A 23,768-nucleotide genomic window follows, 5' to 3' on the forward strand; every position below is an offset into this window, starting at 1 on the left:
CTATCATTTTTATAGATGAATGTATACAAACCAATCATACAACTATAGTTGAATATTTAATAAATAAAGTTGGTCGAGAATCAATCATTAACATGATTGAATATAGGTGTTGACGAAACTTTTTTTTTCCGCGTGATCTTGTTCACTGTTATTGCTACTAACCCTGTATTGTAAATTGTAACCAAATGATACTAATCAACAGTTTATGATCAAAACATTTAAAACATTTTTCTTTAATCAAATTGTATCATGTATTCTGCCACATTGCACTGATTGCATTGTTCCGATTAGATCAGTCGCAGTTCCCTATGGGAAAACGATTTACGTAAATATGGCTGATTTCGAAATGGGCCTGGGAAAATCGGGCTCGCGTCTCGTACAGCTTTCAATTGCTTTTTTCCCTTTATCTTGGCTGAGGCAAATTACGCGTGGAAAACGTTAAAGTAGTAGATACAATCATCGCTGAATTGGCTATCCACATATGTTGATTTTTAAAAAATTACGCAACTAGCTTTTGCGTATTACTTAGAGATAGGCATTTGGAGAAAGATTCAACGATAATCGTTCCGATATTTTAGATACCGTTGAGCGCTTTTCCGTTGTAGTTCGAAGAATTCATTCGAGAAGAGAAGTTCGGTGGTGCTTTTTAACATTTTTTTCTTTAATTTCAAATTCAAACTTTCAAAATGAAATCTTCAATCGTTTCGGTTGCGGTTCTGGTGGCTCTATCGGTAGTCCCATTGGGACTGACCGATGCCTACAATGGCTACTACGGAAATTACGGCAACTACGGCTACGGAATGGGAAGCTACGGAGGATATTATTATCCCAGCAGCTACGGCTATGGTGGCTACTACGGCGGCTCCTATCCTTACTATTACAATCGGCGCCGATACTATCGCAGTGTGGACAACCAGAAGCCGGAAAGCGTGGCCGGATATCAAAAGCCGGAACAGACGCCGGGTTTGCTGAGAGCCATCAATGTCGCTTCGAATAAATTGTAAAATGTTCTCATTTGATACAGGTAACTGTTCGGTTTTAATATTTTTTTTTTTTTGATAAAAGGGTATGTACAAATATAAAAAGTAAACTAAGGAAAAAGTCGCATTTAAGCTTTCCGTCCGAAGCCCCTAACCAGAAAAATAGTCCTAATTCGGAATTGTACAGCGAGTGATCATTCGGATTCGGGTTCGGATTCTAAATTCTGAATGGTTTCTGATTGAAAGTTAAATCAGTCCTAGCAACCCTCAAATGTATTATCTCTTTCATTGAAAATTGGATTTTGTGCAATGTTTTGCAGTCGCAGTTATCCGTACAAAGGTTAACTGAAAAGTGGTTAGCTTGTAGAACTCCGACAGATTTTACATTGATTTGACAGGTCGCACAAATTTACGAGTTCGCACAAATGTTGCAGTCATGAGTGCGCAGTCCAATCTAGTATTTACGCTGCGATTAATATAATGAAGTTCAACATGGTCAACTAAGAGCAAGTTCACTGGTGTTGTGAAAAAGAGGTAGAAATTTTGACATTTTGAAAATTTAACCATGCAAACATGTTTTCAAGATCTTTGGGCGTTGTATTTTTTTACAGCACTGTTCCTATTTCAGCCGTTTATGATAGAAATATTCCTATTTTTGCATCACAGCATGCGAAACTACAACACGTGTTGTTAAAAAAACTTGAAGGCCACAGTTCTTGAAAATGTTTTTACATAGCAAAATTTTCAAAATGTGAAAGTGACAAAATTTCTACCAATTTTTTCCAACACCAGTGAACTTGCTCTAAAGTAGCAGAAAATCTGAGAAAATATACACTCAGCCGAAAAGGAAACATTAAATTCACCTGGATTTTCACGTAGGCACTCATTACGTGAATTTTCGCTTGGTTTACGTGAAGCACCTAGAAGCTAATACGAAATCACTTAATCCTTACGTGAAATTCCCATAGCTGTCATGCTTTCAAAACAAAGACACGTTCGATTTACGTGAGGATCCAATGAACCGTCAATCACAAACGGGTTTATTGAATTCTATGTGATGTTCACGTAGCTCTGAATGGCTCAATCACGTGAAATCTATGTGAAAGAAAAATTATATCCAATATGGCGCGCGTGAATCGAAGTTCTATCGGCTGCCAAAAAGAGAAGTTTTTTGTGACGGAGAAGCTGTAATTTCGTAAGTAGTAAAAATATCATTGTTTGGTTGTTATTTATATATTTGGCATTTCAACAGGATGCGGAATTGGAGCAGCTGGGACGATCAGCCAATCGTTATATGAAGCCAAATTGAATACAATTTTGTGAAGTGAAGTGAGTGAAATGTAAAGTGAAGTAAAATTTGATATAGTTAAGTGTAACTAAAAAAATATTGTGATGTGTAATTCAGCTAAATAAAATATTTTCTCCGAAATAATTATTTTTAATTTCATTGATGTGAATACAGCACAATACGTTCTTATTTTAATTAAATCTACGTGAAAAGTATGCAGTAGATCGAATCTTTATTCACATCCGATCTATATTATTTTCACGTACGCTTCACCTGCAACTCATATGAAAATTACGTGAATTCTGCTAGCTGCGCGAGCTCTGTTTGCTACCTGAAATTCACGTAGGTTTCACATGATTTTCATGGTGGCAAAAATCCATGTACATTTTCACGTAGCGTTCATGTGAAAAGTTTTTTCGGTGTAGCTTGGCTAAAGGGGGAAATATGTACCTATGCCAAATTCTAGATTTGAAGTAGGAAAATCGTTTTAAATGATCAGTTTGGAGACGCAAAAAAAGACCGTGTTCAATTGTCAGTAGGATCAGTTGAAAATCTATTTTTCATGATATTGTCAAATCAAAGTTCAGAAACTAGTGTGTGATTGTATCTAAAACAAAAAAGATACTGTGACCTCGGAACTATTTTAGAATAATTTCTTGCGGAAGTCTGAAAGTAACCGAAAACAAACTGCTATCGGTCCATCAAACCGGTTTACGAGAACGTTTAATTGATGGACAAAAACAAAAACCACCTATGTAGTGAATCCGCCAATGTTGGCACGAGTCAACAAGTATCAAGTGCCAGCATTATAAATTCAAGATGTTGCGCAACTACAGCAAACTCGTAAATCAGAAGTAAGCATTATACGAAAGAAGCTATATCATCGGTACGTTGAATGGGGAAGCTTGAGATTGATAGACAAAATGTAAGCTAGAAACCGCAATTCAATAGAAAACATAAAATACCGCCGACTGCCAAGTATGCTGAATCAGGGAAAGATCATAAACAACTGAAATCGTAGATCAGTCCGAATGGCTTTTTCCTCGGTTAAATTTGTTTAAAAAAAATAAGCGTAAGCAAACGGCGCGTTCTCACCAAAAGATGATGTGACGCTTGCTTGGTGCAGCCCGTTTCATTAATGGAACAATGTGAAAACTAGGCAATTTTTTTCTAAACTATTCTGAAAATAATGTCATATACACTTGGAGATGTTCAAAAATTTAAGATTGAAAGAATGTCTGATTTAATTCAAATCATAATGCCTAGTGAGGTTTTTTTTCTCTAGAACTAATTAAACTTGTTTGCAAATCAGTTCAAAGTTACGAATCAGAAACAGAATCGTGGTTCCCAAAAATGATTAGATAACTTTTAACTATTAACTTTCGGCAAATAATAAAATTATCTGGCAAATGAGAAAAAACATAATCCAAGTTTTTTTTACGCGGTATAAAATCCTGTTCATTCGTTTATTTGAATAGGGCATAAACGAATCGCATGTTGTGTTGATCTTTACAATAACTTAATAGAATAATTAATTAAAAGCATACATATAGGACTGAGGTTTTTTTTCAATTAACGTGTTGATTTGCGGGGATTGTGTAGAAGAATCGTGCTTAAGGCAAAACACTATTTAAAAAAAACCGTGTTTGAAAAACTAAGCAAAACCGCGGAAGAAAAAAAACCTTAGTACATTATAGGATAAATGATCTAGAGCGGAACTAAATGGCTCAATTCGACGCAACTCGGAACAATTAATCAAGCGGTATGGATAGGGGTTATATCCAAACGATTTTTTTTTTAGTTCAGCGGATAGATTTTGGATTCTGCTCTCTAATGATAACTTGTAAAATATTTTAGAGTAAATTCTAATAACTCTAGAGCTGTTTTACTGAAGATAGAATTCTGATCTTGAGCAGAACTAAAATATGATCTTGAACGGAACCATTTTGTACTGTAAACAGCTTTAATAGCTCTGATTCCTGATCTTTGCGTAACTGTGAAAACTTAAATTAAATTTCATCTTTAAAGATTTTAAAGTAAAAAAATAAATGATTTAACGTAAATAACAGAAACTTAGGCTTCGAAAGTTGTTCTCAAAATATCTGTTCAAATTTATTTCTTACTTCAAAAAAGATATTCAATTTTCACTTTGATTCACTGTATCTTATTTTGAAGAAATCGATTCTCTAAACTCAAATTTTAGTTTTTGAATCTCAAAAGTAAATTAAAATTCTGTGAAATTAGGGATTATTCTGTGATTTCGGCAACCTTGCACTAAACAACTCATTCATAGAATAAAGTTTATAATAATTTCCAGTTTCTTATGAATCATGATAAAATTTATTAATATAAAAAATTATGGAAACAAAGTATTTAGCTCAATTGATAAAACAATTCTTTCCCAAACCGATATCCATGAGTTCGAGCTCAAGTGTAAAAATCAAACCCTAGGGAATCGGATAGGTTTTCAATACCAGGCCACCAATTGAATCGTTAAGTATTATAAAATAGCTAACTCGGTGAGCTTTGCTACACTTTGTAGAACTGAAGGAATTTGTTTTAAAAATAATTTGAAATTTTGTTTCAAGAACAACCTCTTTAAATGAAAGCTGCTTCTCAAAGTTCGAATAGTAATGGCAATGAAGATTGATTCTTATTCTGAAATAATGACTTAAATTTATTGGCTTCATTAGTTCTCGAATTATGTCAAAACATATGTATGAAAGTATTCCTCCTTCTTCCCGTCGTCACTCTGGAAAAAAAAGAATAAAAAAACATTTCTTGTACCCCAACAAATTAAACTTTTTGTGTGCCTGGTTTGGTACGCTGTGACACCAATTAAAGTAATTCTTGGTTCTATTCGAACTTCATTTTACATCTTTTTTGTCCCTAAAGTTGATATTATAAGAAAACACAAAGTTGCTGCATACATTCAGGAGTAAAAACCGCGTGTGAAACATAAGGCATAAGGCAGAGCACCTAGCGGTTTATTTTGGAAGTTAGTAGTTTCACTCAAGATCAAAGATGGTTCCACTCAAGATCATATTTTACTTTTAAAATTACGCGATTAATTAATATTTCGATAGAAAACTTGTTATAAAAACCAGAATAATGCTTTTTATGAGTTTTTCTACCATTTTATTCATTAAAAATCAGTTTATAACGGCCAAGGGTTACATAATTGACGTTCAAAGTCAGCATAGATTAATGGAGATTGCAGCAGAAATGCGTATGTTTTTAAAGCCTCTAATAACGTTGTTTCATTTCATAAATTTTAGCAAAAATGATAAAGCTTTTATGAAAAGAGCTTGAAAAAGTGTTTCATAAAATCATTCATAAATAATCATTGCCTAGATCTTAGGGAAAAAAATGGTTCCGCTGAAGATCATTTACCCTATACCTCCTTTTGGCAACGAAAAATCTCTTAACATTTTGGTCGAAAATGATAGTCGATTTTTTCCAACTAATTAGTTGGCGAAACTTTGTACAACAGTGATAAATAATCTTATTTAGGCAAACTGGCAAATGTTTTTTCTCTGAATCTCGGTTATCGGTGATTAAACCGCCGCACACAGGAGTATTCAACCCAAAAATCTGGTCAAAACTCAAAATTTAAATTTCATTGGCTATTTTTATGTCAATGTTTATTTGAGTCTTGAATAAATTCAGCACCAGGTGCCGGTCATTTGTTTGACATTTGATTTGTTTATAAGCTGTAGCAGCTGTCGAAACTTTAGTATTTTTATGAGATAGATAAAAATCGATGATAATAGGGACACTGTTTACTGCTTTGAAAATTCTTCTATTTATTTTTTGTTTTAAACGTTGATTTTTTTTACAAATTAGTGTTTTTGTTTATGTTCCTAGCATGTCCCGGCAAAATGTTTGGCATTTGAAAATTGATAACTTCAATAATCATGTGCAAAAGAAAAAAAATCGCGCAAACTCGCGCTTTTTTTGTGAGTTGAATCTTATTTATATGACTTAAAGCAATAAATCAAAGATCATTTCACCGGAAAAAACATAGTAAGGTAACTATCTGAGTGGTATTTCACATTTGGGACTGTTATGCTGGTATATTTCATATGGGACGGTCACTAGTTGATGTTTTTTTCGTAATTTCTAGAACAAAGTCTCTTTTTGTATCGTTATATATTGAAGTCCAATGTTCAAAATGATGAACTGTCAGGTTAGATGAAAAATGACGAAAGTATATATGGGACTGTTATGCGAGAAGGGGCAGCTATCACTGCTGAACTTTGGGAGGGAGGTCTCCCAAATAAAAAAAGGAATACCATAAGACACTACTAAAATAGTGAATAGACTGAGTTTTGAATTTCTTAAAAATCTTAAAAGCTTCGTTTTGGTTCAAAACTCATCCATATTTTTTTGCAGAATTTTTAAGTAACGTTTAAATGAGTAAATTTGAACTTTTAGGTTTGTATTGGAAAATCAACATCATTTTTTTTCTTCTGTGGAATCGAGCCTAAATGGTTTTTGTGCTAATTTATAAATTCTATAAAGGAATTTCCGCTGAACAACTTTATTGAAGACCGTAACTTCGTATCGTATTAGGCAAAAAAGTTATAAGAGGTATGTCCAGGGTTGCTAGCGATTTTTCGTTTTGAATGGTAAACACTTCGGCGTCTTGTAACACGTAGTCTTTTCGTTTCAAATTTACAGGTTTTCGTGATTTTTTTAAACAAATCTAACGAACTGGGCATCTATTCGTTGTTTTGCTCCACAATTTCAACAATTTTGCAAAAAAAGTCCAGTAAAATTGAATTTGAAACCGTAATGTAGTACTTTTCAGCCAATATAAATTTTCTTGAATTTCTGTAGAGTTCTAGAAAAAAAGTATAATTTATATAGAAATATGTTAACAATACATCGAAACGTACTATAAAATAAACTTGAATGGAAATTTGTCTTACAAAACTTAAAATCATCAGACTGCAGGAAAATATTTAGTTATTTTCTAAATCCAGTTATATTCTTTTGTACAAATCCAAAGACATGTTTTTGAAAAAAATGTTTTTTTTAAACAAAACAATGAATAGTCATTTGGACTAAAGATTCGTGAAAATATAGAAACCGTGTATAAAACAGGGCTGAGGTTTAATTGTTTGAGTGTAAGATATTATTTTTTATCAGGGTTAAGACCTTAGATTTCGGAAACTTTAAGCAACAGCTTAACGTAGAATGAATTAAAAACTTAACACTTGCGATGTAATGCTTCCTTCCACAGGCCAATTCAAACGAAATACACAACAACAACAACATTGAAAAACCAATATTTTTTTCTGATGAAAAAGAGGTGTAACTCTGCTTAAAACGTCTCACGCTGCTAAATTATTTGCTTTTTGCATAAAATAATTTTATGAAATATGTAAATATCGAACTCTAAATAATTTTACGTCGAAACTGAAACAGGTACAGCCGAACCTGGAGGTGCGAGAAACCTCTATAGTGAGAGAAAACAACAAGTGTCAAGATTTGCAAAACACAAAACCTCTTCAAGTGAGAGTGTAATACCTCCATAAGCTAGAGTCGTTTTCCTGACTAGACCAAGGAAATTAGAGAAAACAACACGTTTGTACCATATTGAAACTTACTCAGAAAACTTCGAACTGATGCATCAACTGGTGTCAGGTGAATTTTTATCAAATACATATTGAATAGTTGAATTTCTAGATCATTTCAATTCATTTGCATGTTGCTGACTCTCTATAAGAGAACCTGGTTAAGTCAGAAACCTCTTTAAAAGAGAAAAAAAAAGTTGAGTTTTGTGTTTAGTTTTGTCGATAATAGTTTCATTATTAAATTAATATCATTTGAGTTATGCTTGTAAGTGTAGCACACTTGCGGAGAGCGCAAAAAATAAATAACTCATATTTCTCCGCAATTAGTTAAAAAAGTGATAACACGAACGCTTACTTTACTAATGAACGAAAATAAGCGTTTATGAGATAAATCTTCATATATCGTGACTCTCAAAAATACTCTTAAATTTTGAAATAATTATAAAATATTTTTGAAACTTAGTGAAAAAATTTGAAAAATGTAAATTTTCCCGGTGAGGTGCCGAAATTCCCGGGTTTTTCCCGGTTTCCCGGTGACGTGATGAAGTTCCAAAGTTTTTCACGGTTTTCCTGGTTCGCTAGCAACCCTGTATGTCTTTTGTCATTGAAAAACAATAAATTCGATTGACACCACTGCTGGGTGCCTAGCGAAGTATTGTGTGAAAAGTAGCCATTCAATACCTCGCTAGGACCCAGCCGTGATGTCAATTGAATTTATTGTTTATCAAGGCCAAAGGACATGCCCCATTCAACACCTAATAACTTTTTTGCCTAATAAGATACTTAGTAACGGTCTGCTATATAATCATAGAAAAAAAAATACAAGAAAATACGGTTCAAAAATTGACACTTGGCCAAAAAGTAAGAACGCGGGATAGATAAAATGTGAAATGCGAAAAAAATCGACAAGTAGCAACTATTCGCAGCGAATCTGAAAAGATGGCAACGTCGCTAGAACTGTTCTCGCATAAGGAAAGCTGAGTAGGCCCATGGGTTGTTACGTTTCAGCTCGTTTGAAGTGTGCGTAAAAACACGCTCTCAAACCACTGGGCTCGCTATACATGGGAATTCTCTTTCTGAGTTTTCCATGTAAAGTTAGCTAGTGTAGAGCAAAGGCGGGAGCAATTCATGGAAGCTTTTCATCAACATGCCATCTAGCCTAAAATTTCAACACCTATCAAGCTTTCTCCTATTGGCGCACTAATGCCTGTCTATCCACCTTTCTTTCAAATTTCTATAAAATAAATTCTCTCTAGTTTTCATTCCGCCGCACATGCCATTAAAATTATAATCAGATATAATCATAACTGTCAAAATTTGAAAAAATGTATAATTTTTACCTTTGCGATTATGACAGAAAAATCTTTCCAAACGAATAAGTTTTCCACTAGCACATCTCAACAAAATAAAAAAATGTGCATTATATTCACTTATTGTTCGTTCGTAATCAAAATCTTTAACTTTTTTCACTAAATTTCAGAGATTTTTTAGTTTCGCCTTTTTTTGTTTTCGATTTCAGTTACGCCTGCAAGTTTCGCCCAATTGATTGGACGTTTTTGTTTTGGTTTTGAAGTTTCGCCCATTGGTCCTACACGCAAAAACTAATTAGGCCGTTTTGTCACACACGGTCAAATAGAAAAATTAACCCCATTTTGAATGGGCGTAACTTCACGTTCCAACGAAAATGCATCAACATGAAGTTTCGCCCAATTGAATTTCATTAATTTTTTGAAAGTTTTAAGTGATTTTAAGATGCGACCGCATTAATTAGGTAAAGTGCAACCGCGTACATCCGGAATTACCGTTAACTCGATTTGTTTACATTTGGTAGTTTCGCCCTTTTGAAATGTTACGCTAGATTTTATCCTAATTTTCTTTGAAGAAAGGGATATATGTAACACATTTCAAAACTGTTTTCGTTTCTCGAACATGAATTTTGTTAGCGACTGTAATGACATAACAACTTATGTTGTAGCTTATTATTAGAATAATGGACATTTAAAACGTATTTGGACCCCATCATGACCAAAACGACTCTCACGGCGTATGTTCAGAACTACCCCACTTAACCCTACATCTTCTATAGTTCGGGTTCTATTACTGTGTGTGACGCCTACATACCTACTGCTTATTGATATTTTTTCAAAAAAAAAAACAATACAATACATACAAGAATAAAAAAAATCTTTGTGCTACGAACCTTTGCCGCTGACTATACTGATGGAACCATTGGTCCTGGAAGATTCAAGCAGATTCTGGTTGTCTTTCGCAGCCATTTTTTCGTTTTGTTGTTTCGTCAACCGCACAGATGTTCCACACAATAACTTCAGGAAAAACAACACAAAAGCAGCTTTAGCTCCCTCTTCTCCCGGGAGTTGCACTCAAAGAGAGATATGTATGTGGTTTGGGGGGGAGGGCTTAATCACAAAAGAACACTCGAAGCGTATCGTCGGCTTGTGTATTGAAGAGGTTGTGTCACCGCGTATAAACACAACATGTGTATTATTATTACACGTTTGCACTACTAGACGGCAACTGCTCCAGAATTGGATACCCACGTGCACTTCCGCTTTGTTTTACTGCACTCGAAACAATGAAGCATCTTCAAGTTGCCCCCGATGTGGGATGGATTTTGTGTAAAAGGTACAGACACTCTCTCACTCAATTTAGGTAAGAAGGTCGGTCACATTTTCCCGCGCAAAATCACAAAGCAGCAGCCGGCAGTGCTGATCCGTCGTCGTCGGTCACTCGATGAGTTTAAATGAGTTGAGCCGGTGTCCCTTATTCGATGCTGTGGAAGCCGCAATCTTCTCCTGGCCCCGTAGTTTTGCCGCTAACGTTTTTGTTCGGGCACTCTTGTTCCAGAATGCCGGACCGAGTGGTACAGGTTCTAAAGATAGATAAAATTGAACGAGAAAGCATTAGTTGGGGGCGTCGTCGTAAAGAGCAGGAACAGCACGCATTCAGCATTATGGGAAGGCAAGGGAATGTAAACAAGCTGTTCAATTTCTACTGTAGATACAGTTTTAGAGCAAAAAAATGGGTCAGTGATTGCCATTGATCTGTTAGAATGGAATTATTAACAATTTCAAATTTTACTTAATTTGACATTGATAATAATTTCATCATGAACGAAGTATTTCAGAAATATTCAGTCAACAGAAAACGGGAATTGCAGAGCGCAGGTATTTTTAAGCGAATTACTTCACAAGTTAGTTTAGTTTTTTAGGTTCGGTAATTGAAAGTTACATTAAAAGAAAAACAATTTTTTTCTATAACCACTCTTATCATATTTCATCCCATGCTCTCGCAAGGTGCCGATTCAGTACTTCCACATCTACGACCTCCAAAATCCTCCAGACAGCAAAGTTCATAAACCTAGTTGAACCCAAACACGCCGGCTACTCCCAGTTCAAAATGTACCATGGAAAATGGTCTGCAATCTAAAGCCTGGAACCAAAATGATGACATCTACGCGATTTGACGACATTCTGTAGTTAGTACCAGTTCCCGTTACGTTTTGAGCTTCATCTTTGATGTTTTTGAGCTTCATCTTCATCCCTCCATGGATAAAATCTCACAGAGTCTGTCAGTGCTGAGCAAAAATGGGATCACCGATGTTAGTCTGCAGTGGATACGTTCGTACCTCATAAAAAGTGTTCAATTTGTTAAACTTGGGAATTAGAGATCCAACGTATTCCTGGCCAACAGCGGCCTACCACAAGGGAGTTCCTTGGGACCTCTACTTTTCATTACTGTAATGATCGAGTTGCCCGAAGTGCTGCGTGACGTGTTTGTGTTGATCTACGCAGATGATTTGAAAATGTTCCTTCCTGTTCGGTATCCCAAGGATTGTATGGATGTACAGAATGCGCTTAACAAATATTCTGAGTGTTGCAGCCATTTTGGTTTGAAAATCAATGCCTCAAAATGCAGCGTGATCACCTTTTCAAGGAAAATGAGCAACATAGTGCACGATTATTGTCTTGAAAACAACGTACCATGAAAATTCTCTGTTAAAGATCTAGGCGTAGAGTTGGATGCAGAACTTAGTTTTTCGAAACATATCGAACAAGTCGTTGCCAAAGCAAATTCCATGTACGGCATGGTTAGTAGGATTTGTCACGAGTTGGACAATCCTTACACTATCGTCTCAATTCATGTTGGACTTATCCGAACCAATATCGAATACGCTAGTATTGTGTGGCAGCCATACTACAATGCTTATAAAAATAGTATTGAAAGAGTTCAGAAAAGATTCCAAAAGGGCGGGCCTTGAGAAACCTTGGCTGGCAAGAAGATATGCCAGATTATCGAACTTTGTGTATGCTGGTTGGCTTGGACTCACCGGAAAATCGCAGAAAACATGTGGAAAATATTTTTCACCGTATTTGTTGTCACAGATTTCACCTGACGAAGGACGCAGCAGTCTACGCAGCATGAGACCGAAATCAAAACTACGCTCTCAATGAACTAATATATAGAATGAAGGCAAAAGAGTTTGATGATGCATTGGGTTAACAATAATTATTTTATATATTTTAAGTACAACATGTTCAATTCATCATCACTGATTAAAAGATTATTTAAAAATCATGATTGATTCAAAACAGAAAAATATAATTAATAAAAATAAGTGAAAGGTTTATAAATTTTTAAGCGCAGTTTTAGTTCAAAATTACAAGTCCTGAGTATTTAGTCGCCCTCGTTTGAAATATTGAGTCTTGGAAAAGCGAAGAGCAAGGAGCTAAGATTTTTTTTTTATCAAAAATTAAGATTTATATTCTTCCAAGAAGATTATGTTTTCAGAAAAGAAAATTCAGAGTTGAAATACAAAGACAAACTTACTAAAGATATTCCACTATAAATTTCGTTTAATTCATTTGAAAATATAAAAAAACTAAATAGTAAAATTTTGCTAATTTATTTGAAAATTTAAATTAAGTGATTGTTAAATTTATTGGCCTTATCGGTAAAGGTAATTCTCTTTTAGTACGAATACTAAATAAAAATGGATGACACGTGATTAAAATAATATTGCTAATGATCGATCGATTATGATAAAATCATACTAGCTTATTTCCAATATCTATTCATTTCTTCTAACTTTCTATACGCCTATAATTTTCATAATCTGGAAAAGTTTTACTAAAAGAACATAGCTTTCACCGGAAAGATCGATAAATTAAATAAACAAAAAAAATCACGTTGATTAAACTTTTCATAAATTAAAATATAATATAATGATGAAAAATATTAGTTTTAAAAAATTCTAAAAAGAAATTTTATTCAAAAAAAGCGTCTTACCATTACATAAACTTATTTGTAGAATTTAAATAATAACTCAAGAGACAGAATTTGGGTGCTTTTCTATTTTAATAGTAGATTTTGGCGTCCGGAACTCGAATGTTTTGTCAGATTTCGTCTTTCACATCTCGTTGTGGTGGTACGGGGTTTAAAGGTTTAAAAATTGTTTGGCAAGTATTTCTACCATTACTGAAAAGTTTTTTTAATCAAAGGTTTTATTTCATTTAACATATTCGTTGAAGTCTGTAAAACTATTTGATTTTTGCATTTAAAATATCAGTAATTCGTCAATAATCTATTTTTCTACAGAATTGAGAATAGTAAACAAAAAAAACTTCTATAACTTTTGTCGCAGTAGTCATAATAACTTGCGGATAGTTGATAAGAACCTTATTAAAAATATATTTTGTAATATTTTAAAGTTTTTTTTTTCTGAGAAAAACAGTTTTTTTTAAATAATGTTTAAATTATTTTCAAAAATTTCAGGGCACCAAAATAAATAAAAATCAGCTCTTAAATCAATTTTACCTTTAAAAAAAGTAAATTTTGTGGCCTTGTGTAATTTATCGAAATCGTTTTGAACATAAAATAGAGGTGAAATTGGTTTCTTGAAGAATATTTCATATCAGCATAAAATTTGTAATGATTTTAAACTATTGTTTATCTAAGTGATTAGAAATAAAGTGAACATGTTTAGATACACTTCCTAATAAAAACCAATTTTGAAGACGAGGTAGGGTTTTTGACAGTCTGTATTCATACATGACATTATCGCGTTCAGTGTAATGCCCGGTTTACAGTTCAAGTGAAAATGAACGTGAAAAATTCTTATTTTATCAATAAATCAAAAACGCGACAAAACTTGTTTAACATGGTGGAATCGATGGAGAATGGTTGAAAGATAAAATTCCAGCCGAACTTGTTGTTAAAACCTTCTAGAACTGTTTTGATTTCGATTCCCCTGGTTTTCACCACGGAAATTTCATCATGGCGGGGAATCGGAATAAAAACAATTCCTTAAAACCGGATTAAGGAACGAATCCGACTGAAATTTCATCTTTCAACAATTACCCATAGGATCCACTATTTTACCAAACCTAGCTTCGTCGCGTTGTTTAGTTATTGACGAAAATTTTTCACGTTAATTTTCACGTGAAGTATTAGTTGATCACCCAGGTGGTAAATCCTTTTTACGGATTGCATTCCAAGGCACGGCGAGCGACCGAGTCCCCCCAGTATGCTACTCTGGGTCCATGGGTGCAATTGGACGACTCATGATACTAAGTACCCCTACGCCATAAAGTCCACCTGGGACCTCTGGCCATTATTCTCATCCGGACCTGCAACGAAGGCTATACCCAAGATGGGAGACCAAGTCCGCGCTTAAGCGCTCATCGGCAGTTCGAGTCAAACTCCAGCATATATACCCTGCCTCTTGTTACGATTCAAGACTAAGGACCTCTCCTCTAACGACTTGAGATCCGGCCTTTACTCGCAACTCGAGACTAGCTTGGTTCCCACGAAAATCGTGCGCTCCGCCTCTGTTCGAGACCACTACAAGAGACCAATGACCTGTCCTCTAACGACTTGAGATCTTGGTTCCGCCTGGCTTGACTCGAGGCCCTTTCCTTTTTGCCCGTCCGTGTGCCGATCGAGAGCAGCTTATCCTGGACACGCGCCTGTCACAGCACACGTCCGGGGCTTTACGAAAAACTACTCGGATGATTCCCGGCGAAAAATTCATCCTACACCGACTCAAGTGACTCACCCGCCGACGACGTGAAGTCACCCTACCCGAGAGTATTTCGCGGCGTAAATACTCTTCCCCCTACGAGTTCGACTGCGAAGAAGGTATAGTCTTATCCCCGCAGCTTCCCTCGTAGGGAGCGCGTTTTACTCAGATACTCCGCGGCGTCTTATCTTTGTATGCTTTACTGCTAGGATCGGACGCACACTACTCGAATGCCCCCCCCGCCGAAAGGGCATTCTACTCCGACCGTGGTCCGATCTTCCTCCTCCCTCTTTGGCTGGCAACCCTAGGGTTTTTGCCCGCCGTGTGCCGAATCGAGAGCAGCTTAGCCTAGACTCGCGCCTGTCACAGCACACGTACGGGTCTTAGACGCTTGCGACTCAGATGAATCCCGACGGTGATGTCATCCTACCCGACTCGAGTGGCTCATCCGACGGCGACGTGAGACCACTCTACCCGAGAGTATTCCGCGACGTGAATACTCTACCCCCTACGATATCCACTGTGGAGAAGGTATTGTCTTATCCCCACAGCTTCCGTTCGACTCGGATACTCCGCGACGGTTACGTTGGAGGTATCCTACACACAGACGCGCGACGTACCTAGCAGCTCGGCATACGCAGAAGGTATTGTCTTATCTTTGTATGCTTTACTGCCAGGGTCGGACGCACTCTACTCAGGTGCTCCCCGACGAAGGAGTCACCCTACACCGATCGCGGACTGGTGCTGGTTCCAACTCCTCTGCAGGGCAGTCATGATCCGGGTGAACCCATCGCTGACCACGCGCCAAGTATTGGCGTCCTCGCACATCCTCCGCACGATGTTGTCGGCTGTCGTGTCCGGTCCGCAGGCGGCAAGCATGTTAGCACGTACCTCTTCGAACCTTAGACAGCTGAACACTACGTGCTCTGGTGTCTCTTCTATGTCTCCGCAGGTTAGACAGGATGGCGAAGCCACGTGTCCAAACCGATGGTGGTACTGCATGAAGCATCCGTGACCAGTCAGGATCTGTGTCATGCAAAAGTCCACCTCACCATGTCTTCGATCCATCCAGGATCCGATATTAGGGATCAAGCGATGGGTCCACCGACCACGTTCGGAGCCCACTGGTGCTGCCAGTTGGACAGCGAGGTCTCTCTGGCATGTTTCCGCACGTCGGGCATGTGCCTGTGCTCGTAGCAGAAGGTATCTTCCTCTAGCAAGACCGAGATGGGCATGACCCCCGCCACAACATCAGCAGCTACCGAGGACACCGTTCGGTATGCGCTGATTACACGCAGGTTCATCAGCCGCTGCACACTGCAGAGCTTTTGCAGATTACACTGCCTGCTCAAGGCTGCCACTCCGTAACGCAGAATGGACGAGGTCACACTCGCCAGGACCCTCCTTCTGCTGCAGCGGATCGCCGAGTTGTTCGACATGGCCCGTGAGAGGGCCGCTGTGGCCATTGCCGCTCTTTTGCAGACGTGGTCGACGTGAGCTGTGAAGCTCAGCCGGTCGTCGATCATCACCCCCAGGTATAAATGGTGAAGGTGAAGGATTTAATGTAGTATTGATTTAACTCCATGTCGTTATTATATTCCGTGTCATATCATTTTCAGAAATTCTTTGCTGTTAATAATTTTGTGTGACTAAAAATATTTGTAAAATTACATCACATATGATGTAACGAAAGATAAGCATAAAATATGATGGATATTTAAATAATATTCCAAGACATGATGGTTCAAAATTGGTCCCCTGGTCCAAAATAATTCCGTACCCCCTAAAATTGGTTTAGTCAGAAAATGGTGCGATTTAACCCAGATTTGAATTTGAAACAGTTTGACAGTAAATAGAACCAAGGGAGTTGAAGAATAGATCAGTGTTGCAGATTCTAGATAAATTCATGATTTGAACTGAATTTTAAATTCGATTTAAGTGGATTTCAGATTCTCAATTTCAATTTAGTGCTGCATAAATTCTAACTCTAATTCTAAATTTTGCCAGAAAACTGATGCCGAATATTGAAATTGATTTGATTTTAGAAGTAAACTTACCCCCGACGTTCTAATCACTCGAAATTGGGACCAAATCCACGTCGAATCACTGGCTGCTACAAACTGTTGGAAACAAATTAGGTTCCCGTTTTGAGAACAGCATCATCGTTCCGAGATAAGCTTATATGCACTACTGATAGAAGTGACCACCAACTTCGGAAGGGTAATAATCAGTGTTGGTTAGACTCGACGGATTAGGAAATAAAATACATTTTTGAAATATCAAACATGACTCCTGCGAATATTTAACAAAGCACATTTTCGTGAAAATTTGAAATTGATCTAATTTTTTAAGATTACAATTCTGTTCAACAAGCGTAGTAGAATCTGAACCAATCCAGTGTCCACTTTATTGTGCACTGTTATCACCGGCCACGGGTCTTCTGATGGATTTTTGAGAGTTCAGCTATTTGAACTTGAACTGGCCGATGATAGGAAGCCTCCTCAAGTGATTGTGATAAGGTTGATAGAGGCTGACTGGATGGCGTAACAAGAATGTGGACATTTGCCTTTTTTTCTGATGAATTTGTGGAAGTGGGCGTGGATTGTTACGCCTTCAACAACGATTGAAATCAATAACATCCCGAACAAGTTGCACAGAATCGTTTCGTTGCAGAGTGAACTTCACTTGCGTTGTGATATTGCATGCATATAGCAGATTGTCGGCAATTTTTGTAAGGGTTTTCAAACCAATTTGTATTGTTACATGAGAAAATAATGCAGATTTGGATTGATTCGATCCGTGGGGCTACAGAAAGAAAATGTTACTGGATGATTCTCAATAATTCAAATTGTATTAAAAAAAACTCTGGTAAAACCGCAAAAACAATCGTGAGCCTTGGGAGACGCAATCACACGCGCCACATTCATTGTGATTGATTGATGGATAGGTTGTTAAATTGTAAAATTATTGCAATCTTTGAACCGTGTTGTATGGTTATGCAGGCTGCCAATCGTGCACAACTGTTATCAGGATTCAAGTACAACAATAGATTACAATGGAAGTGAAAAACATTTGTCTATTCAGCTGATAGGAAACAAAATCCTCTATTGGAAGTACATAGGTATATACAAATTCTTCAGTGCCAAAGTTAAGTCCACATCCAAATATCTGCAGAGTCGCCTGCTTGAGGCCTTTCCTGATATGTTGCAGAGGTCGACAACCTACGATTTTCTTAAATGGTTTTCCATTTCCCTGATTTTCTTACTATAACTTTCTTGACAAAAGAAAAACAATTTCCCCAATTTTGATTTTTTTTATTTTACTTTTTGTGGGACGTACCGTAAACTGGGGGAACTTTGATCACTTTTTTCATTCATTTTAGAATATTTTGGAAGAGGTTGCTTTTTCGTAATACCTAAAAGCTTTAAAACCCTTACTGAAGTGAGGAGTTTTAAACACGATCATGGATTGCAGTAAATTCAAACGACATTTGTGATCATAATTAAATGTTTGTTACAAAACCAAATTTCGAGTTTCGGGGTAACATTGATCACTATGGTTTTTACGTACCTCAACATCTTCAAATTTATCCTTTTGATGCCATTTAGCACAGAAGGCTCAAAACATCGATAACAGTAATTTTTTGTTTGGACTCAATTGAGTTTTTCAACATTTTCTTTCAAAAACAAATATACACGAAAGATGGACAATGTTGCTGCATACATTTAGGGGCAAAAATTATAAACATTTCTTAATATTTTTTGGCCTCGAAAACAAATAAAATTTTACCTTCATGCAATTCCCCAGATCCTCGTACTGTTCCCACGTTCTTTTTTTCTTCAAACTTTACCATTTGACAGTGTTTTTAGCCATTTTTCCTATACAGGCTTTTTCATGGAAAATGACCGTTTTTTTCAATGTCCAAAAATTATGATCAAATGACCACAAAAAAAATACTTCAACCTAGCCTAAACCAAGAAAATAGTTGAACTTTCACATTAAACAATCCATTTACTCCTTAATGCTTAAATTTGATCAGGAGAGATGTTTGTTTGTGAGCCTTCAAAAAACCAGATATTTTAAGATTTTAAAATTATATTTTAAGTAATATAAAAAATCTCCTAATAAAAACCAAATTTAGCTTATTTGTAACTCAATTTACAGGCTTTCAAATGTAGTAAACAGTTTTCAGATATTTTAACTTAATTCTTCGTTAATTATGAATATCTGCAAAAATTTCATGTTGATCAAAGTTACCCCGCTGATCAAAGTACCCCCAGTTTACGGTACATACGAATATGTAGATACATTTTCGGATTCATATTTTTCCTGCCTCATTTTCACTTCACATATAATTTATCTGAAGAGACATACAGTAGTTTTGAGATTTTATCATGCTCATAAAAAAATTTACTATGAAAATGGCAAAACCGTGAATTGAGACGAAACTTTTTGAAAATTTGAATAATTTTTTTCGTATTTTTTTTATTATTCGGTCTTGAGTACACCCAAAATTCAGCTTTTACTCCAATCATGAATTCTCAATATTTCAACGACATTGGCATAAGATGTGAACGTAAGAGGCGATGATTCGATTAGTGACCGTCGGCAATGACGTCTCCCAGCGCAACCGCATTGCGCATGACTGAAGGAAACAAAATAAAAACGTTTGCCTGTTATCCGTTTGCATGGCATCCCATCACAAGATACAGGAGGATGGAAACAATCACCGGCATAGAATGAATTAATCCGCTCGGTCAATGCTGTGTATGTGTATGTGAGGTGGCATTGCGAAAACTCCAGAGAAAAAATACATTTTATTATAGTACACTGGTAAAGCAGTCGGATTGGCAGGACGATATAAAAATGGTGTTGTGAGTTCGATTCTCATTTCCCGACGGCATTTTTTTTTCTTGTTTCTGGGACGAACTATCCTATAGGATGAAAAACCTATTAAACGATTTTCTTGTTTCGTTTGACCCCTACCATGAACCATTTTGAACGGGAGATCGAGTCTGTATTCCAGAAGTGCAGTAGTGCAATTTTTCAACCTCTTCCTTGGGTGTAGTAAAAATCAATCACTTTTGATCGCTAAATGAGTTTTCAGAAGTTTGCTTTGCAAAAAGGATAAAATTTTGTTCATAATATTTTTTTCCATTTTAATTTCGCAATTTTTCTTCTAAACCAAAGCTTGTAATCAATTTGTTAATATTCGGCCTTGTTTAAGTGTGAGTCTATTACTTTTTATAGAAAATTAAAAGTCGTTTTTTTGAAAGTCGATTTTAAAAAACGATTCAACGCAAACTGCATCCAAAATATCGTCGATCCATTTTTTACTAGTGCGAATAGCTTAGATCACCACTTTTGATCAAATGAAAAGTAGAACTTATTGAAAATATATAGGAATTCGCATAACCGAACGGACGTGTTTTTTTTTGACGTCGCGTTTTTCTTGTTTGGTTTTTCGCGAGTTAAAATTGAATCATTTCATCTATTTTGGAACTTTTGTTTCGGTCGATACATATTACAAATGACAAAAATGCATCCAAATCACGAGCATTAAAATTTTAAAGAAACTCTATTTTTTTTTTTTGCTGTTCGGATCGTGCAAAATGGAAATCATCTGTTTATTATGGAAAAATGTGTTCAATTGGTGAAAATATAAAAGTGAAAAAATCGAAGACAACGGAGTGGGTTTTACTAAGCTTTCATGAATATGGTAGTTACAACTTCATAAAAAAAGCTGTTGATCCTATGTTGGAAAAAAATGGGCAATGTTCGCGTCGTCACCATTTTCTAGCTAAATATCAAATAAGTTTAGTTCCGATTGAGGGATATCCATGATCGGAAAGATTTATTTTGTGTGCAGAGTTGAAATGTGAATAAATTTTGTGTTGCAAATAGAATGCCCATTCGGATGGCCCCGGTTATAGAAAAGGAAAAAACCAAGTTAAATTCCGGAATGTCATTTTTTCGGCTGGTTCCTCTCTCATGTATGCTTTTGTTCATGACAAAGCCTACTAATCAAGTTCTAAATATAACGGTAACAATTTCTCCTTGATCCGAAATTAATAAATGTAAAAAGCATAATGCAAGTGCTCCGATGCTGATAAAATGAGGATAAATATGTTCAGGTTTTGCGTTTCCTGAGAAGAGTAAGGAAAAAGTGATTTTTAGTATACTTGAATACAAAGATTCCCACGATGACCGGAAGTTCTGGTCGTCAATATTATAGCCACTGTGCTTTCGTCGCGCAAATTTGGTAAGAGGGTTTAGTTTAAAACTGTGAAACTATTTTGTGGATAAATTTAAGTGTGATCGTCAAGGGTGTCTCTTGGCGAATGGAATGAATATTTTGAGCCACATTCCGCTTAGGTGAAATTTTCGAGTGCAGACTGGAGAGAGAAAATCACCATCAACTAACAGAGGCCAGTTGTTAATTTTTTATTTGGTGAGTTTGTTCCAAATTGTTTATTTTACTTACATTTCGTTAAAATATAGTTAGGAGTCAGGGCAGTCTTCCGAAAATCACTCGGAAGAAACGCTCATGATAGGTTTCTAGTTGGAAACATTCAAAGCTGATTGCTGCTGCCTGTTGTTCCCTAGAGAATCGGCAGAGCAACAATGCGAAGTCAATGTAAACAAGATTCAAAAGCGAGAGCGGACTCGCATCTAAGTCGATCTCTCAAGCTCACTACCTGGTGTATCAGAAGTGATTAAGACACTGACTGATACAAGATCCAATTCGAAAATCCACTCACTCACTCACTCAAACTCAATCAATGCGGCCTTGCATCGGTCCATACTGCCTGCGTACTTTCTGTCAAAGCGGCAGAAACATATGTTCATACGTACTGCCTGCGTGTTTGAATGACTATTTTAATCCTCCCCAACAACAGCAACAACAAAGCAAGATGTATCAGGCAGACAGCATTCGATCATCGATCAGTAAACAAGTGAGTGAGTGAGTGATTGAGCAAGAAAAGTTATTGACTGAAAAAAGAAACTGAAAATCAGGTTCTCACTCAGTTGAGAATTCCAACTGGAGAAGAAACGTCTCGCTTTCAAATTTTATTTCTTTGATTCTCGGAGCAGCGCTGTCGAACACAATCTTTGCCCCACTGGGAGATAAACCAACCGACAATTTAGGTTTTGCTTTCGCTGTTGAAAACGTTTCAGTGTCTCTCATGAGAATTGAGTGATATTCGGAACACTGAGTCAGGGTGTTTTCACTCTGAACTCTCTAGATTTTGTCGACTCTGTTCAGCAATTTCCAAAATGTTATCCATTTGAACAACTGAACTGATTGAAAGCTTCGAAATATAAGGATAACATTTTTGAAGAAATCTTTCGAGTTCTAAAGGACCTCGAAGGGTTTTTTGTTCTTTTAATATTTTCCAATTCTCTTTTTATTTTCAAGAGCGAGTAAAGGCGCTTTATCCTTGGTCGATGACCAGAAATGATTGTACATTGAAATCCAAAGCAGTTAACCAATCATAATAATCTTAGAAGTTTAAAACCTGAAACATCACCTTCTAAAATATGCCACTTTTCTAAGGTTTTGTGATTTCTGTGTACAAAATAAATCATTTCCAGCCACTGAAGAATGGTCCTAGTGAATATTACTTTACATAACGTGTGGTTTTCTCATCAAGGAGCATTTTTCTTAGCATGCTCCCAACGATACTGCCCCTTCGAAACGTATGGTACTGGTGGTCCACGTTTCTTCCTGTTCCAGTGTTCCAGATTTCTCTGCGTTCTCTGCTCCATGGTAGGCCCAACTGGTTTATGTTTCTGATTATTTTAATGTTTTTATGTTAAAATAATTGAAAACATGAAGGAAGACAAGAAGAATAATAAAACACTTTTATTGTTCTTTGGGACTCAGACATAAGTTCTGGCTGTGGAAGTACGATTAGTGATTAGTGATATATAGGAATTCGCATAACCAGAAGTATTAAAGAATGTTTTATCGAAATTCACTTCTTAGCTCAAAATTATTCGTTGAAAATCCATTCTTTTTCACATTAATGAAAAAGAATCTGAGCCGACATCGCATATTTCAAGCCGAAGAAAAAAGCATTTCATATATACCAACAAAATTATTAATTTCAAGACCGTTCAGTTTCACTTACTTCTTCCTATGATTTGTATAACTTTGATTACCATACATTCTTCAGGTTTTCTATTTTTGAGCAGCAAAGTAAGTGTAAAGAACAAAGACCCGAAGTATGACGTTAAAATATTCATGTCGAATAATACAAACGTTTTTTCAAATACGCCAGACATTTCGAGGCACTAAAAAGCTCAGTCAGAGAATAAACAACTCGATGATATTTTAACATTGTTGAATGCTCATGTTTGAAATTCTGGAGACTCAAACTTTAAATGAAAGCTTAGGGCGTAAGAAACAAACTTTCATATGACGGTGTATCGGAAAAAATGTTTAAAGGTCGCGCTGGTTCGTTCGATTCAACCCCATTAAGCTATTAAATCAGCAACGAACTCAAAAGTGTCATTGAGGGTTATAGTTGAACGTGAAAATGAAAATGTTCTAATTCGTCAAAAATCCGTCTATATCTACTACATTTCATGGTTGTGAACTTAGGTGGAAAGGATCGGAAATGGTTTAAAGATGGTTTTTTGAACTGGTTTCCTTGTTCAAATCCTTTTGAAATTGGTTTTGTTTCAATTCCTCCGATGTTCATTGCGGAATATTTTTTCCGCGTTCACTGCCATTCCGCTCGAAGTGAAAACGCACTGAGCGAACGTGAAAACGGTAAACGAACAAGTATGGTGAATATAAATTTTACGTTCATTTTTAAGCCCGGTTTACAGTTCTTGTGAACTCGGACGCGAACGTGAACGTGAACTCACCA

General features: G+C 36.3%; 1 protein-coding gene across 3 annotated transcripts in view; it reads right to left on the reverse strand.

Annotated features, from left to right (window-relative positions):
• The window catches only part of LOC129743401 (equilibrative nucleoside transporter 1), a 111,131-nt gene that overhangs the window by 72,411 nt on the left and 14,952 nt on the right, over nucleotides 1-23,768 (reverse strand). For 2 of the 3 annotated variants that reach the window (XR_008736605.1, XM_055735494.1), the window contains exon 2: nucleotides 10,051-10,740. Coding sequence is in view for 2 of the 3 variants with exons in the window: in XM_055735494.1 (XP_055591469.1) it covers nucleotides 10,051-10,126 (76 nt within the window). In the remaining variant the exon portion in view is untranslated. Of the gene's footprint in view, nucleotides 1-10,050; nucleotides 10,741-16,946; nucleotides 17,070-23,768 lie in introns of those variants that run through there. The other variant, XM_055735550.1, reaches the window with a different exon arrangement.

This window comes from Uranotaenia lowii, chromosome 1 (genome assembly GCF_029784155.1).
Source record: "Uranotaenia lowii strain MFRU-FL chromosome 1, ASM2978415v1, whole genome shotgun sequence".
Lineage (NCBI taxonomy): Eukaryota > Metazoa > Arthropoda > Insecta > Diptera > Culicidae > Uranotaenia > Uranotaenia lowii.